General features: G+C 48.2%; 1 protein-coding gene across 4 annotated transcripts in view; it reads left to right on the plus strand.

The window, feature by feature from the left end:
* The window catches only part of ADGRB2 (adhesion G protein-coupled receptor B2), a 162,311-nt gene that overhangs the window by 138,676 nt on the left and 5,127 nt on the right, over positions 1-18,508 (plus strand). For all 4 annotated transcript variants that reach the window (XM_083625135.1, XM_083625136.1, XM_083625134.1 and 1 more), the window contains exons 20-28: positions 1,047-1,116; positions 1,847-1,913; positions 2,283-2,368; positions 5,328-5,426; positions 11,393-11,564; positions 13,640-13,735; positions 14,756-14,795; positions 15,707-16,371; positions 18,471-18,506. In XM_083625135.1, coding sequence (XP_083481261.1) covers positions 1,047-1,116; positions 1,847-1,913; positions 2,283-2,368; positions 5,328-5,426; positions 11,393-11,564; positions 13,640-13,735; positions 14,756-14,795; positions 15,707-16,371; positions 18,471-18,506 — 1,331 coding nt within the window. The remainder of the gene's footprint in view (positions 1-1,046; positions 1,117-1,846; positions 1,914-2,282; positions 2,369-5,327; positions 5,427-11,392; positions 11,565-13,639; positions 13,736-14,755; positions 14,796-15,706; positions 16,372-18,470; positions 18,507-18,508) is intronic.

Below are 18,508 nucleotides of genomic sequence, written 5' to 3' on the forward strand. Positions count from 1 at the left end.
AAGTCGAACATTCCTCCATTTGCTCTTTGAGACAAAAGGTGGGCTAGTTGTAGATAAAGATAGAGAAATTCCACCTGTAACTAATCAGTACAATTCAAAATCGGTGTGTGGCAGGTTTGTGTGAACCAAGTGCCAGGAACGGGGCAAAAATTTGTGGGCAGGGGAACTCAAAATGCAAAAGCAGCAAGAACAAAAACACTGCTGGGGGGGGGGACCTGATTCATGCAAACCTACACACCTTTTTGAGTCAATCCTCAGAATAAGTCATTAATGCCCTCCCCTGCCAGTTCCCAATTGCTTTGGAAGAAAAGAAAAATAACCCTTACTATTGCAAAATGGGGAAGTAACTGATGCTGGAAGCACGCCGAGGTCACTATCAAGCAGGGTGAGCATGCTCAGAAACATAATTTCCTTGTGGGATCAAGGGACCTGCAGTTTACTCAGAACAGCCCAATTGGTCCCAGCAGAAAATGGTGGGTCTGAGCATGGTCAGAACTGTCACTTCAAGGTCAGGAGCTTAGCAGGCCTGCATGCTTCACTGGTAGTAAGCAGAACTCTTTCCTGCTGCCCATTACCTCTCCCCCTCGATTCCAAGGATGCATTAAAAATATATCGTGCTGGGTTTTGTGAGCATTCTTTGCAAGTGCTCTCAACCCCCCTGGGGATTTTGGGACTATGTCAAAGGACTGCTCATAGAAACCAAGATGGTTTGTGAGATGGTCAGATGTAGGAATGGATGGGGATTTTATTCAGGCTGCATTTTAAAGTGAATCAACCTAGTTCAACGGTCCAGGTTCAGAACTGCCGAACAGCATGCAGAACACAGCTATCAGTCAGAATCTCATAGCCCTCTGAATTTTGCAATGCAGTTAATGATGCAAATGCTTAGGGGGGGGGAAATGTGTATGTTTTAAGGGGCGGGGTCCTTTCCCCATCCCTTGGACCCAGTTCCCCTGTCCCTGGTAGCTGGTTCTCCACAAAGTGCTTCAGATGCAGAATTCTTTTGTGGTTTTACCTGCATTTTCGTCTCTATATTTCCCATGTAGGGTTGCCAGCCTTGGTAGTTGCTGTCTCTGTCGGCTTTACTCGGACCAAAGGATACGGAACATCTAGCTAGTAGGTTCCATAGGTTCCAAAGCTTTCTGGTCCCATCTTCTTAAAATAAAATGGGGAGGGGGAAGGAGAATTGAAACATCTAAGGAGAACCTAAGAACCCCCAACGCATCTGAGATGGGAGCAGGCTGTGTAGATATTGATAGGAGGGAGGATTTAAATCAGTTTGCATTTAAAGGTCAGTGAGCCTAATTCACAATTTCCAAAACAAGTGAACTGAAACATAGACAACCCTCAAAGTTCACATTTTTCCAAATATTGTAATGCAGATCTCCAGCCAAATAATGCTTGGGAAAAAATGCATATCCTAGGGTAATGTTTGCATTTAAATGCATGTATACATTAAAACTTCATGCAAAAATGCCATGTTTTAGGGGAAATTGCTTTGAAAAAAAGGTGCCCATTAGGCAAAGCTGCTTAATGTTAGTAGTATCCTGCCCATCTGAGTGGGTTGCCCCATCCACTCTGGGTGGCTTCCATCAAAAATGTATTTATGTAAGGAGAAATTCACACTAAAATGCTGATGAATTTTCATGAGGATTTTTAAATATATATATAAAATATCAAACTAATATGAAACATGGAGAACTGAACTTAAAATTGGAAAAGTGAGAAACCGAGAAATCAAAATTGACTGTTTCTCCTGCCCCTGTTTAAAAACTTGGAATCCAGGAGCCTTAAACTCTGAGATCTTTCTTGACCCTTCCTCCTCTTTCTTGGCTTCTCTCCCCAGCTGCTGGCTGTCCCTTGAAGGAGGGCTGCTCTACGCCTTTGTTGGCCCTGCTGCTGTGATTGTTCTGGTAGGTGCTCAAATGCTGCCCAGTGGTGTTGGTGGCTGTTAGCTTGTTCTGCGGATCATTTACTATGCTGCCATTTCATCGCTTTCCATGCCGGTGATCAAAAGGCCTTTAGGAGACACGTCATTTTCTCCCTTTTAGGTTGAGCACTTTAAGAAATTTTGTTGATATGCCCTTTGCTTTCATTGTTGCTGGGGTTTTTTGTTTGCTTTTAAAGGGGCTGTTTTTGCATTTTATGGAATTGTAAGTCACTTTGAGGCATCTTTTTTCATTTAACAGCTGTCTGCTGAAATGTGAATTTTAAGGGGCCTATAAATTAGATAACCCTGTGGATGCTGCTGATTGTGGATCTCTCTCTCTCTCCACTGCCAGGTCAACATGCTAATCGGAATCATCGTCTTCAACAAGCTGATGTCTCGGGATGGCATCTCAGATAAGTCCAAAAAGCAGCGAGCTGGGTAAGGCCTTCCCCCCACACAAACACACAATGCACACACCAGTTCCAGACACTCTTTTTTTGACAAAATGCTGAAGCTGGCGTACCTGCCAGGAGAACAAGGTGGTGGGGCAATAATGTAGGAAGGAAGGGTGCTTGTCTCCTGCTGAGCAAAATATAAAGGATTTTTTTTTTTTTTTTGGTGGGAACCCACCCCACTACCCTTCCATAGGGAGAAATCCCAGCAATCTGATTCTTGCAGCAGATTCTGAAAATAATTAATATGGATACAGTGGTACCTCGCAAGACGAAATTAATTCGTTCTGCGAGTTTTTTCGTCTTGCGAATTTTTTGTCTTGCGAAGCACGGATTCCCTGGGTATTAACGGTTTTAAGAAAAAGGAAACAAACTCGCAAGACGTTTTCGTCTTGCGAAGCAAGCCCATAGGGAAATTCGTCTTGCGAAGCAACTCAAAAAACGCAAAACTCTTTCGTCTTGCGAGTTTTTCGTCTTACGAGGCATTCGTCTTGCGAGGTACCACTGTATTTGGCTACCAGTGGCTACCAGCCATGTTGGCTATATATAGAAGGGGCTCTCTCCCAGTAAGCAACAGTGACTCACCTGCTGGGAAGCTAGCATAGTGGCTCCATCCCATCTGGTGAGCTGCTCTTGGCCGTGTACTCCCTCCAGTATTGGAGGCGGTATCCCTCTAAATATCACTCACTGGGGAGCTTGAGCGGGAAGATTGCTGTTGTCTTCAGGTCCTGCTTGCAGGCTTACTGCAGTGAGTACAGAATGCTGGACTAAATGGGCCTTTGTTCTGATGTGGAAGGACTGTTATGTTTTCTAAGCAGGGACCTCCAAGTTCACCAAGTTCAGCTGAAAATTTGGTGGCAACTTACAGACGCACAAAAAAACCCTAATGCAGTCTGCTTTGCTAGACATATTGGAAAGTAACTTCCCTTGATATCACAGACACATGCATACACATACTGCCCCTTCTGAATCCAATGTGACCTTAGCTTTTTTGGGTGCAATACAGCCTTTCCCCAAACTAACACCCTCCAGATGTATTGGACTACAACTCTCAATCAGTCCCATCCAGCATAGTCATGCTAGCTGGAGCTGATGGGCGTTATAGTCCAATGCATCTGGAGGATGCCATTTTGGGGAAAGCTTTTATAATGCATCAGAAATGCACTTTTACCATCTCAGAAAGACAAGGTATAACTCTGAGTTCCCAAGGTAGGTTTGCATGCTGCCTGCGTGGTTGCTCAGACTTCACTTAGTTACCAGTTTTTTGTTACTTTAGGGAAAAGAGCATCAACTCCTCCAAGCCCTCTTTCACACAAGCACTTGCAAACAGAGTGCCACATGCTGTGAAGCCTCCAGGTGCCTGTAGCAGCTAGCTGTTCCAACAGCTGCTACAACTGCCTGCTGAGAGCCCGCTTGTTCTCCGATGCAGCTTCAAACCCAAGAAGAAGCTAGGCTCTGTGGGAGGGAGGGTGAGCAAGCTGGAACACAGCAGCAATGCTGGGAGGAAGGGTTGCGAGGGGGCTCTCCACAGGCAGCTGCAATAGCTGCTGGAAACACTGGCTGGCTCAGCTGAGAACAGTGAGTTTAGGTTGAGAAAGTGAGCCCTGAAAAAATGCACCGCTAAAGTCACCCCATGGCGGCTTTGCTCAGAGTTAATGATGGCAATAAAACATCTACTCTACTTTCCCTTCCTATTTTGAGTCCCAGAGAGATTAAAATAATGAATGGGAGTGTGCACGTATGTGAGTCTGTGTGCATGCATGCATAAATGTGTGTGCATAAAATTACTTTTAGAAATGGGGGAGGTTTGAAAGAACACCCCCCCCCCAACTTGAATGAGGCGGGCCACTTTAAATCATCCAAGGCCCTACTTTGAATAGAGTCTGACTCAGAGTGGAACTGACTAATATCCCAGCACTGTATTTCCCTGGCAGCCCCTTACCATGAAGAAGGGAGGAGGGTAACATGCACTGAAGGGCTCCCTTGAACAGAAACCCTCCCAGGGAATAGCATTTCCTGCTCAGGATCAACAGCCCCACAGTCCCCAGTGGGAAAAGGCACACTGTGCATTGGCTGCATGTTGATAGGAACTCATTATCTGCTTGTCCTTCTCCAGAATAAGGCCTTCAAGGAAATGGGGAGCAGCCCCTAAATGGGATTTTTGAGCAAATCAATCCTTTGAAAAGCTTATTAAGTAATGAACACTCAAAAATCCAAATTTATTTTGGGGTCGAGACATTGGGGCAAACAGCATTCCTGTTGCCAATCTTAGAGGGTTGGGTGCCCAAATTGCCCAGATGTACATTGAGAATCAGAGCTCTGCTCACCCTCAAAGTGCCATTTTTGTCATGTGCAGACATCAGTGGCCCACTGTGTAGAGTGTTCCTGCCCTGATCGTACAGCATCTGTCTCACACACACAAAGTGGCAAAAAGCTCAAACCCTCATTTTGAGAACACCTTATTCAAAGCTTCTGGGGCAGCAGAGCTCCAGTTGATGGTGGAATGGCAGGGAGGAGGGCTCAGCCTCTGCCTGTTGCCTGGAATGTCAGGAGACACTGCTGAGTATGTATGGCACAGCTTGAGATAGAAGAGGGACAATGCCAAGTCCCACCCTCTCTCCCCAAAAGGCAGCCTTTCCCCTCCTCTTCAGCATCTGCCAAAGGGGCTAAATCCTGCCCTTGAATTTCTGCCTGCCTTGCTTCATGCTGGCCATTAACAAGCCGTGCTTCCTGCAACTAACCCAGCTCTCTATTTCTCTCTTCTCTTTCCCCCTTCTCAATTGCTTTCTCCCCATTCCTCCTCCTGTTGGTCATGTTGCCTTGTCGCCTCCTTTTCCTTCTGGCTACTTTGTCTTCTTGCTGTGCCTCTTCCCTTCCACACCTTGATGGGCTGGTGGGTGTAACATAATGCATGTTGGTCGGTGTGGAACTGGGATCACCCTCAGCTTCAAGGATCCCCCGTGTGGCAGCCTGCTCTTGAAATGTACCAAGTGCGGTGTGGTCTCCAGCACAGCCCTGCTCACCGCCACTGCCAACAGCGCCATGTTAGTCTCTCTATCTGTCCTCCTCACGCACTTGCTCTGCTGGCTGCCTTTTCTCTCTCTCTCTCTGGCTGCTTTGTTGACAGTGCATGTTGATGGGTGCTAAATTTTTCTTTCACTCGGCTGGGCTCTGTAATTTTACAGTTAGAAATGTCACCTGCTCTCACGGGAACTGCTAACGTTTACTTAAGGCGCAATTCCTTAGCTAGCAATTACTTTTGATGCTGTGGAGCCTCTTTATAGTGCCGGTTGATGGATACCATGGAGCAGTGATGGGGAACCTCCAGCCTCCAAATCTCATTAGCTCCACCAGGCCTCCCCATTCAGCCCACAAGGCTGTTTCAGCCAAGTCACACCCACCTGCTCCTATGTGACGCCAGGTAAGGGGCAGGTAAAGATGTGGCTCATGTCAAAAGTAGGGCTTGCACAGTTACCTACAAAGAAAGCCCTGAGCAACAACGATCAGCTGCTTGTTGGTACTTTGGAAGTGCTGCACCTTCACAAGCACTGCTGTGATTAGGCCAAGGGAAATGGATCTGCTGTCAGATGGCAGGGAGGGGGGGTGACCCCATCTACCTGTTTAGCTTGGCCCCTCTGGGGCTGGGGGAGGTAAGGACATGCAGCTCATGGGCCAGATTCAATTCCCCACCCCCACCACATACTATTGTCTGCTCTGGCTGGCAACCAATTCCCAGGGTCTCTGTTTTCTGAATTCCTGTGATCCTCAATCTTTGAGATGTCATAGACAGTGGCACGTGTTCTGGGGCGTGGCGCTTGGCATGCGTGGGGGATGTGCGGCACATGTCTGGGGGGGGGCGCCGCGATGGCACCCTACCGGAATAGTGGTGCCAGGGGTGGGCCACTCCTCTGCACTCCCATTCCTCCACCAGTGGTCATAGATTGAACTTTGGACCTTTGAATGCAGAGCACATATGGTTTTCCACCACTGAAACCTCTTCTTTCCTTGCCAAACCAGGGCTTCTTGGTTTCAGACTGGAAGCTGCCATTTCAGTGGGGTGGAACTTTATCCCCCAAAGCACTGAGGCTCTGTGTGGCGCCGCCATGGTCCCTTCATGTGGCTGTTTTCGCCTCTGTGCTGCCTTTTCTAGGATGCTTCAACTACCTCCTCCTTCCTGAATCTGTCACCTAGATCAGCATCCCCCAGCCTGGTGTCCTTCTGATGTTTTGGACCATAACTCTCATCAGCCCTAGGCAGCACATCTGATGGGAGTTGTAGGCCAAAACATCTGGAGGACACCAGGCTGCAGACCTAGATCATGCAGCAAATGAGATGTCATTATGTTGATGATGCAGAATTTAGCTCCATGATGTCATGGAGGACGTTCTTAAGAGAGGGCAGTTTAAAGAACAGAGGAAACACTTCATTTGCCAGTAGTGCTGAAAAATCAACATCATATTTTTATTTTATTTTTTGAAATGGAAGATGTTTTTCAGCACCGCCAAAACTATTTGCAAGAAGCAGCCAGTAGGTCTGGCCTTCATCCAAATGGCAATGGCAGTCGAGAGGGATGCTTGTGCAGTTGAATTTATCACCTCAGAATCTTCTCTCTACTGAACTGTCAAAACTCCTTTAGGTCATTTTTTTAAAAAAAGACACTTTCAAAAACTATTTTTAAAAAATCTAATGAATTGAAGAACTGTTTGTTTACTGTCCTTTTAGGGTGCCCACAAGGCAATCCCAGACGCTGCATTACGTTTGAGCCAAGCTCTTCAATAGAACAGCTGCAGTAGTAGAGCCATAGAATGTCACTCTGCTCCTTTCTGCTCTCTCCACCAGGAAGGACTGTGAGCCACCTGCTCTTCCTCAGTACCTGCAAGGCCCTGAGGCTAAACTACACCCCCCCACACACACTGACTCCGCTGCCATCAGTTGCTCTTCTGCTCCCAGGTCTGTTGCCAGCGGCATCTGGGCTTGCTCCAGGGAGATGAGCAGGGAAGCGAAGTGACTGTGGCTTAAGGGTTTTTTAATTTTTAAAGGCAGTAAAAAAACACACACACACACAAAAAAAACCACACCTTGCTGAAGAAGCACTTTTTGAAAAATCCCCTTATGTGTGAATTGCTTCAGATGGAAATTATTTTGGCAGCAGGGCAGAAACCATGTACCAGCTTGTCCAACCTACCCGGGGGGGAGGGGAGAGTTGGGCAGCATGGAGTTCCTCCATCTCCTCTTGCAAATTGATTATTCTTATAAGCCTCTAGAATTAGGCCTGGTTGGCACCCACCAGGGAAGGGACAGAAATCCATTCTGTTTGCATTTTAATGTGAACCTACCACATTTGCACATCCTGAAACGGTACGCAAACTGAAACACAGCTCTGCTTCAGAATTTGCTCTTCTCTGAATGAAAGAGAAAGGGGGGGAGGATAGACAAGCAAATGTATTAGGAAACTGGTGGCCATCCTGATGTTGTTGGACTCCAACTCCCATCAGCCCCAGCCAGTGTGGCCAGTGGTCATGAATGATGGGAGTTAAGAGCCCACCAACATCTAGAAGACCACCAGTTTCCCATATTCAGGTGAGATTTGGTTGCAAAAAATGCATATTCTAGACATAGGTTGCATAGGGAACATGTCAAGATTAACATGCATGAAAATGCACACATACTTTCACATGGACTTTCTTAAAATTTAAACAACCAGCCTATGTGGAAATGGGACAAATTAAATGTAGTAAAACTGAGAAACTGAGCACCTAGGGCACTCTCACACTCCAGCACAGCTCCATTCGTCTTAATGAGCCTTGCTTATTTATCTTTTTAAAGCATTTATGCCCCGCCCATTATAGCCAGAGAGGCTCCCAGAGTGGTAGGCAAAAATCAGTTCTAAGGGGGTTCCAGCCCTTCAGCTCGCAGACTGAAAAGACATCATGTCACATGAAAAAGGGGGAACGGGGAGGGAGGAGGAAATATCCCAAGCAGAAGTTCTTAAAGTCACAGCCAATGTCAGTGACTGACTCTGTCCATTGCAATCAGCTCCATTTCCGTTCCTCTACAGTTTGGCTTCCACTAAAACCTACATTATGTTTCTCACTATCAGCGTTAGCCAAAACTGACATAATTAATTCTGATGCATTTCAACGGAAGGGAAATGTCACAAACAGTGCAGAAAAGAATGTAACTTTTTATGTAACATTTGCGGGCTAAAGAAAGAACAATAGCCACTTCCGCTTGTATTTGCTTGCACGGTTTCTGTTTCAGACCTTGCACAAAACATGTGAATTACAGAAGTTTCTGTCCCCATTTCCATTTACGACTGGATTCTCTGGCATCCTTACTTATAGTTCTGTCTGTCCTGCCCTTGACAAGCCTTGTGCAGGAGCCTTGCCTGGTGGGCTGCGCTTTCTTGCAAGATCAAAATCAGGACCCTCAACAATTTGGGGAGTGAGGGACTATGCAAAAGACAAAATGCACTGGTGGAAACAAACCTTCAGGTGATCTTTGGCAAACTGGCAATAGGCGCCACTTGGTTCCATCCGCTTCCCCTTCACAGTGTCTTCTCCCGATTATATTGCCAGGAACATTCTCCCTGTTTCCTTGCATTTCCTATAATGAGCCTTTAACAGCCGAGCGAAGCACAACAGGAGACGTTAGAATTAAAAGATAGTTAGGTCTAATTAATCACATGCATGAGCTGCGGCTGCCTCCCTTTTCTCATCTCTCTCTTTCTCTTTCTCTCTCTGCATGACAGAGAGAAAATGAAGGGAATCCATCACATCTGGGAAAAGTTTCCATTTTGATCTGGAAAGGCAAAGAGGGCAATGTGCATGGAGTTAAACAGCAGCTCTAAAATGGATTTTATTTTTACATTTCTCCTCACCCCACCCAAATGTGGCCAGATGTGGAATTTGGGGAGGAGGTGCTATGTCTCTGCTAGAGCTGTTTTGATATGGACAGTTCTCATCTTAAAAAAAAAATGCAATCGCGTTGCAAGACAACCCCTTCTTAACAATTAGGATACCTCTAGAGAAAATGTGGTTGCAGACAGTGCTTTTTTTTCTGGGGCGATGCAGGGGGACGCATGCCCCCTAAACATTTTGTGAATCTTTGTACTTTTGTCCATTTACTGTACTTCTTTTACCCAATTTAAACTATAAAATTGTGATTTTCCTGAGTCAAAATGAGAGTACCCCTAAACATTTTTTTGGGGGGGGAGCATTGGGTACCACACTCATTGGATTGTGGGGTGGGGCATGGTGAGGGCAAAGGATGCAGTTATTCCTTAACCTCCTGGCCTACCCAGTCCCCAGTCGCTTTCTGGGCCTCTGTGAAGCCTACATCCTATTGAAAAAGCTGCTTATGGATCTCTCACCAGCTTGTCTAGTTTGACCCACAAACTTACCAATGGTGTCACTGAAGAAATAAACCTCAGGAGGGTGCCCAGTCGGTGTAGACAAAGCTGGGAGCTAATGCATAGGCCTCACAGAAATTCAAATCCCAGGTCAACTGCCTCTTTCACCCCAGTTCTTGGATACTGGGACCCTGCCAATGCCAAGGCTGCAATTACATTTATTTATTGCTTACTACAGGGGTGGCTGGGATACGGGTGACACTGTGGGTTAAACCACAGAGCCTAGGATTTGCTGATCAGAAGGTTGGCGGTTCGAATCACTGCGACGGGGTGAGCTCCCATTGCTCGGTCCCTGCTCCTGCCAACTTAGCAGTTCGAAAGCACGTCAAAGTGCAAGTAGATAAATAGGTACCGCTCCGGCGGGAAGGTAAACGGCGTTTCCGTGCGCTGCTCTGGTTCGCCAGAAGCAGCTTAGTCATGCTGGCCACATGACCCGGAAGCTGTACTCCGGCTCCCTCGGCCAGTAAAGCGAGATGAGCGCCGCAACCCCAGAGTCGGTCACGACTGGACCTAATGGTCAGGGGTCCCTTTATCTTTACTTTACAGGGGTGGCTAACAATTTGTGGCCTAAGGGCCACGTTTACCTTTGGCCCACCCTCCAGGGGCCACATGCCAGAAGTCAGTGTGGACACCCCTAACTCTTACAGGGTGCACACAGCCCCCGTTTCTCATCTAACTCAGGAAGATCAGCTGAGGACATGGGTTATTGTACCCTCCATTGTCATCAAATGATCACTCTGATGACAAGGGAGGGAGGTGGTTTGCATCCCCATCAGGGAACTGGTATGCATGGAGGAGCCGATTTTCCCCCAGATCTGATTTTTGTTGTTGTTGCCACCCCCACAATTGGTAGGTGCTGCAGAGGGTGCGGCAGAAAAAACGGCAGGCAGTGTGGCAGATCAGGCCCCTTGAACTGGGGTTTAGCATCCCCTGGTGTATTTGCAAGGAAAAGGTGCAGAAGCCATGTACCTGTTGCCCTGACAGGCAAAGCTATGTGGCAGATAAGTTAGGGTGGGTTGGGGGACTGAGGTAAGAAGCTGAGATGCAGCTAAGACAAGGCTGAGGTTGTTAAAAAATGAAGGAAAGGAAAATAACCGAGCTGCTAGACGCAGGGGAATCTTGGTCTTCCTCGTGGTCCTCATCATTAAAGGCCACCAGAATCCACTAGACATGGGAGGGTGTATCTAACAGCCATGCTCCGACATAGAGCCTTAAGGGACAAGTGGGCAATGCCTCTGAACAGGTGCAGAGTGTGTTGCTTCACTGAAGGAAGCAGGGAGCCCATACATTTTCCATGGTGTCTGCACAGAGCCCAAACATCTCTCTAGATATATAAGCATAACTGAACAGATCCGTATGTTCCTGGAACCCTCCACCCTCTGCCATGTTGCTTAATGTATGCTCATCTGCCAGCACTAAACTGCTTCCTGCCATCACCTTCTGCCCCCTCCCAAACTCCTTTGGTCACCTACCAATCGTATGCAAAGGGGCTCTTGTCGGGTGGCATGGGTGACCCGGCCTGTGTGCATTCCCCTTCTCCTTTGTGATTGGCTCCTGCACCTCTCTCTCACACCTTCTCCCCTCCCGCCCCCCTCCCAGGGCATCGCTATGGAGCTCCTGCGTGGTCCTTCCCCTGCTGGCGCTCACCTGGATGTCGGCTGTGCTCGCCATGACCGACCGGCGCTCCATCCTCTTCCAGGTCCTCTTTGCAGTCTTCAACTCGGTCCAGGGCTTCGTCATCATCACGGTCCACTGCTTTCTGCGCAGAGAGGTGGGCGACATGCACTGCCAATGTGCTGGGACTTTCATTGGGTGTCCTCCTGCTGTGCTTTCTCTTTCCTGAGTCATTATTTTAACAAACACAAAACACATGAAGGAGAGATCACAGAATCATAGAATTGTAGGGGATCCTTAGATGCAGTACCAAGATGCAGGTAGACCCTATGGGGATTCAACCTGCAACCTTGGTATTATCAGCACCACGCTCTAACAAACTGATGATAACTGAACTGATAACGAACTCCAAGAGCTGTTGTTGTGTAGTGGTTAGGGCATTGGGCTAGGACACGGCATACCAGGGTTTAATCTCTTTGGGTGACCAGGGCCAGTCATCATTTCTCTGCCTAATGTACCTCACAGGGTTCTTGTGATGATAAAATGGGGGGGGGGGAGCCATGCACGCCTTGAAATAAAAAAGTGGGATGTAATAATACATTTCTCCAATTTGTAGCCTCTCAAAATTAGGCTGGTTTAACAGGCATCTAAAAAACAACAACCTCAAGCCTTTTTCCTTCTCTGACAATAAATTCATATACAGAAAACTTTTTGACATCCCCTCCAAATAAAAACCACTTAAGTCTGCCCCTGCTGGTGCTCCCATTTTTCTTGGGGATGGAACATTTCAGCTCAGCTTTAAGAACAGCAGGTTTTTCCAGTTTTCATTTAGATAATAAGTCGACCTCTCCTGTCTAGCATTTGGGAATCACTGTTCTGCACTGAGGTGAACCCAACCTCTTGAAGGCCATAGGCCACATTCCCTCCAGGGGCCACATACCAGTGGTAGATGTAGCCAGAGGTAAAAAGTGGGAGAAATAACAGCAACATAGCCTACATGCAAGGCATGCACAGTCCAGAATTTTACACCTGCACACCTGGCAGGCAAACAGAGTCATAGAGGGGTGTGGCCTGGGGGTCCATGGACCTGATGGAGAGGCCTGGAGGGCCACATTTGGACCCTGGGCCTGAGGTTCCCCACCCCTGGCCTACACAGAGGGGGCAGTCTTTTTGATGGGACACAGAGAAGGAGAATCCCCCAATTTATCTATTCCACACACACCCCACTGCTCAAAGCTTTGAGGTTTTTTCCTACTATCAAGCAGTATATAATTTTTATGAAGCAAAAAATAAATAAATGGCCTTTGCCATCCCAACCCACTTTCATTTGCTCGGGTTCTAAATCAGTCAGTCCAATTAATGGCTGCCTGGGACATGGGTGGAGAATTGGCTACATTTCCCTCAGCCTACATGGAGACAACCTTCTTCGTATTTCATCCATATGCACACTGCAGGCCAGAGTTTTTCTCCCTACCCTTGACTTTTTACACTCCCCCATTTATCTTCGCCCGATGGGTGGTGAGCGACTGCTCCATAAACATAAAGCACAGGCCCCGCAGAGGTGGCCCATGCAATGCCCGCTGCTGCCAGCTGCTTTCCACATCCCTCACTCTCCTGTCAGGAGCGAGGAGCTAGTAACGGCCATGTCCTTGCCACAGATTTGGTCGCTCAGCGGCATTAAGGCTGGCACCGGGGTGCTAAGAAGCTCCTCCGAAACGGCTGGTGTGCTTTAGGCACGCAAGCTGAGCAAGTCACAATTTATGCAGACTAATAAACAAAAGCATTGGGGGGGGGGGAGGGGTTGAAGGGAGGCTTGATGCTAGCTCACAAATACTCCCAAGGTAACAGTGTATAAGCAGCAGTAGGAAATTTGTTGACGCACGATTGGAAGCAGAAACTGATGCAAAGCCCTCCCCAAGCACATGCCGCCCACAGCTCATGCACCTCTATTTTGCTCCGCCCACTTCTGCATCTCTCCCCTTTCCCCCCTCCCGCAGTCACTGGCATGCAGCTCCCGAAAGGTTGCCTACGAGGGAATGTGGCCCTCGGTGTTTGAAAAGGTTCCCCACCCCTGGTCTAGCCAACAGGTGGAGATGGAACTTGATCCTCTCTACCACCAGTGTTGGCTCTGGTTGGTGGGGGAAGTAGCAACAGAACAGGAGCCAGAGTGAGGGAGAAGGTCTGAGGCCTCCAGAGACTTGAGACCACATTGCCTGTCTGTACCTCTCCCAGGTACAAGATGTCGTGAAGTGCCAGATCGGAGTGTGCAAGAGTGATGAGAATGAGAACTCCCCTGACTCCTGCAAGAATGGGCAAGTCCAGATCATGGTGAGTGAGTGTGGGGCCCATGTTGTAGGGTGGGGGAGGGAGAACCGGTTGCATGTGCACAAAGGATGTTGCACTCCCCCCCCCCCACATCCCCTTCTAGGCCTTCACAAGCTTGTTTTGGCTGAGTCCTCCTTGATGGGATATTCGCAGAGCTGATGCTGACATGATCTAGAACCTTTCTGGGTACACGCAGTAAGGAATGGTCTGTGCTTATATAGTGCTTCCCACAAGTGTTTTCACATATGCTGTCAGTGATTCTTACAAGTGCTCTGTGGCCTAAGCTAATGTTATTTTTATTACAGAGGAGACACTAAGGGGGATTGGGGCTGATGGGTGTCCTAGGCCAAAACATCTGGAGGGCACCAGGTTAGGGAATACTGATCTAGGGAGGTTATGTTTACTGAGACTTAAATCACTAGCTTGCATAGCTCAAGCCCTTGGCCACTATGTTTTAACCTTTCAACACATCCAAGGTGGCAAAACTTGCCATTTTGGAAATGATATTGCTGCCATTTTGGATTAGGCATGTCCATCTTTGATATTGTGTGTGTGTGTGTGTGTGTGTGTGTGTGTGTGTGTGTATAGTCAATCAGTTGTCAGATTTTAACACCACCATGTTGCATATGAACAGGAAAATACAGCACAATCATTTGAGCTTGGGTGGGTGGGTGGGTTTCATGTGGCATCTCCAAAAGAAAGTGTTTTAGTCAATCCTAGGCCTACGCAGAGTAGAGGCATTGACTAACTTAGCCCACTGATTTCCTTGAGTGCTCTGAGTAGAATGTAGTTGGCTGTAACTCCCTAAAAATGTTCAAAAAGCACTCGGTCTCCCTTCTCCAGCATAATATTTATGCCTCTTGAAAGGCTCAAAGCTGGCTAAGGAACATCACTGAGCCACCTTTGTTGCCCACGATGCATTCATTTCTCCACTCCCACCTTCTTTCTGTCTCTTCCTCTCGCTTCCTCTCTTGTCTCTCTTTTGTTCTCTCCCTTTCTCCCCCTCTTTCTGTGTTTTTATAGACAGATTTTGAAAAGGATGTTGACCTGGCGTGTCAGACAGGTGAGTCCCTCTTCCTTTCTCTCTGGCACTCGTATGGGTCAGCCAGGGAGGCTTTGGGAAGAGCTTATCATCGAATAGGGAAGGGGTCAGTTAAAGTTCTTTCTGAGGACATTGCAGAACATGGGCCTCCATAGGGAAGAGGGATCAGGAGCATAGTTTTTTAGCAAGGATGGTCCTATGCTAGGCAACCAGCCCCTGAGCCCCCCAGGAACAGCACATCCCACAGGCAGGAAGGAAATAGGAAGGGCTAGGTCAAGCTGGTGACAAAAGAGACTAGCTGTCAGTCCCATGAGTTTCCAGCTTAAGGCTCAGCTGGCTTCCGATTAATCACCCACACCCAGTATTCACAACTGGCCACAAGGAACTCCCCTGTGCCATGTCATCTACCCAGCTCACAATTTCAATTCCGTGGTCTTTGCCAACCTGGTCCCCTCCAGATACTTTGCACAGCCAGTTCCCATCAGCCCCAGCCAGCATGTCCATGCTGTCATCTCTCCCAGCATTGTATAGCTATGTTGTCTGGGGCTGACGAGAAGTGAAAACCAAAACATTGGGAGGGCACCAGGCTAGCAAATGCCAGCTCGCAGCATTTGCATGCCCAGAGGTGCCCAGAGACAGTTCCACCTCATCTTCCAGGTTCTTCTGGGCTGTTCTTTAAGCATACCTGGATCTCCAGGTTCCTGGAAAAACCGCTCCTGTTACCTCCATTTATGACAACAGCACCAGCTAACACCCTCCCCTGGTGTGCTCTTCAGACTGAGAAGTGCTCCCACCAAAGGGACTTTTCCACCTTCCTTCCTTCCCACCCAGCCCCAAATCCGCAGACTGAAGCATTCCCTAAGTGCAGGTGCTCCCCTTAATTCTCCCAGAAACTGTTTCATGTTCCATTTGACTGTCCACTTCCCTCCCAGTCCTCTTCAAAGAGGTTAACACGTGCAACCCAGCCACCATCACGAGCACCTTGTCGCGCATCTCCCTGGACGGGGACGAGGATCCGAAGCTCAACACCAGCTCCGAGGGCAGCCTGGGCTTCTCCACCCTTCCTGGGAATATCCCACCCACTTCCATCCTGGTCCAGGTGCCCAAAATGACACACAACGTTGTGAAAGGGCTCAACGAGCTCAACGACCCTCCTGCGAAGAAGGACGTCAACCTGGATCCAGCTCGGGGGGCGGTGTACCTGTGTGGCGACAGCAGCCTGCGGCAGTTGGATTATGGGTGGCTGCGGCCACAGGAGGCCACCCTGGAGAGCAACTACATGGTGCTGCCACGGCGGACAGTGAGCCTTAAGCCCTTCACCAGGGAGGAGGGCAAGCTCAACATTAAACTGGATGATGCGCCGGGCCTGGCCAAGGGCCGCCACCCCATGGAAGCCGAGGCCTACCCCAGCTTTGCCTCCATGGACCACATCAACGTGAACCTGAACCAGCCGTACGGGACGGTCAAGCACCCCTACGGCCTCCAGTTCAAGCAGCACCCGACAGTACGGCAGATCTTGGCCTCAGAGCTGTCAGAGCGCAGCCGCACCATGCCACGCACTGTGCCTGGCTCCGCCATGAAGGTGGGCTCCCTGGAGGTAAGAGCGGCAGTGGGCAGGAGCGGGCCGGGAGCCTGTTTGATGACATGCAGAGGCAGTCGACATGTAGGCCAGCCTCCCCCAATGTAGCAGCTACCAAGTATGTTGGACAGCAACTTCCATCAGCTCTGGCCAATACAGTGCTGTGCTGTCTGTAGCTGATGGGAGCAAGGCTGGTGTAGACAGTGCTTTCTCAAAGTGGGAATGGGCATCGAGTCTGCATGCCTACATCTGTATTTATCTGCAGGTCACCACTTTATTGATTTATTTGTTTGAAAAGATGTATATACCGCTTGATTGTAATAAAACCTCAAAGCAGTTTACAAAAATATTAAATTATGCACCGGCTAGAAGAGAGGGTGCGTGGGCAAAATCTATGTCTGTGCAGGTAAATCTATAGAAGGATGCACAAGTTGGTGGCTTGAGCATGAATACAGGGTGCCACAAAAGAGGGGAGTGTGCATGAATTAATGCAATAGCTGAGGAATATTCCAAAGGATACAAAGGCCAATCTGCAGCAAAGAATACTGAACTATGTCAGTTTATAGCATCATAGTTCCCCAGCTCCAAAAAAAGAATCCTGGGAACAGCAATATGATGAAAGTGCTGGTACACAAGCCTAGTTCTTGCACAGCTACAGTCCCCGGGGTTCCACAGGTGAGCAATTGTGACGTTATTTTTAAGTTTGTAGCATCACTACACCCATTGAAAGTTGAGGTGCCGGCACCAAGCAGAAAAGGTTAAGAATTGTGAGGAGGGAGAACGTTCTTTCTGTACTGCAGCCTTCACCATCCTGGTTCCCTACAGATGCTTTGGAATGTGACTGATGGGAGTTGTAGTCCAAAAACCTGGAGGGCATTGGGTTGCCAAAGGCTACTGCAGTAGGCAGAAGTACCCATTCAGACTTTCATCATAAGCATGGAAGGTGCCTTTCCCCATCCCACTTTGGCACTCATTTCTATCCTCCAAAGGACCCTACAGATCAGTGTGGAGACCAGCTGGGTTTTGCTTCATCTCTTTTTCTCCACTCTTCACCAAATGTGGCATTTGCTCAGTGTCCTTTCCCACTCCCCACTTTGTTTGCAAAACAGATTCCCTGCAGCTGTGAAAAGGCAGATTTTCGGGGGTTTCCACCCTCAAGTCTGGCCTTTCAAAGGAGAAAAGAAGTCACTGCAGAGAAAGCTGATTGTGGGAATAACCTCCCATTAATTAAGAGCTGGCTTCAGCTCACCAGCAGTTGCTAATGAACACATATATGTGCGCCCACAGTTTTTGTGCAAAGCCACAGGCAGCAGCTTTTCCAAGCTGGGAAGAGAAATGTGGCTTTCTGGGGGAGCGGAAGAGTTTCTCAGCTTCCAATAAGAACCTAAGAAGAACCTGGCTGCAGCATCAGGCCAATGGCCCATCTAATCCATCTATATACTGATCTCACAGTGGTCAACCAGGAGCCTATGTGAAGCTGAAAGCAGGACGTGGGTGCATTGGCGATCCCCCCAATTGTGATTTAAACTATGTACTGTGTGAAGAAATACTTTTGTTTTGTCTATCTACCCTGTGCCTTCCAGCATTGAGCTTCATCGGATGGGCCCAAACTCTACAATTATGAAATAGGGAGGGGGGAAACCCTTTAGCCACACCAAGCAAATTATATACTGCCCTATCATGCCTCTTCTTACTCATCTTTTTTTCCAAACTGAAAAGTCCTAAACGTTGTAACCATTGCATGGGTCAATTCCCATTTGGTTGCTACCTAAATCTCTCTAGTCAGCTGGAAACAGGAAGTGCCAGTCAAACTGCCTCAGGAATTTGGGGTAGGGACCCTTGCCTCTCGTTGCTTTTGTGCTGCTGCCATAATGGCTTGGGTCTTCCTTTCTCCTCTTCCTCCTAAAATACTTTGACAGACTTCTACTCCAATCCTCCCATTCCAAGTCATGTTGATGGGCCTCCTTTATGTGCTATTAGGTTTGGGGGGCCCACCCTCCTCCCATACACGTGTTCTCTAAATGCTGAACAAATTAGTAAAGGCTTCTTTCCCTCCCTTCCTTTCCCCCCTTTTTTTGCATCCGTTTCCTTTGTGATATGCCTACATCCCTCCCCAGAGAAAAAGACTGCGGTACTCTGACCTGGATTTCGAGGT

The sequence above is a fragment of the Podarcis filfolensis genome (assembly GCF_964270895.1).
Source record: "Podarcis filfolensis genome assembly, chromosome: 8".
NCBI classification, from domain to species: Eukaryota; Metazoa; Chordata; class Lepidosauria; order Squamata; family Lacertidae; genus Podarcis; species Podarcis filfolensis.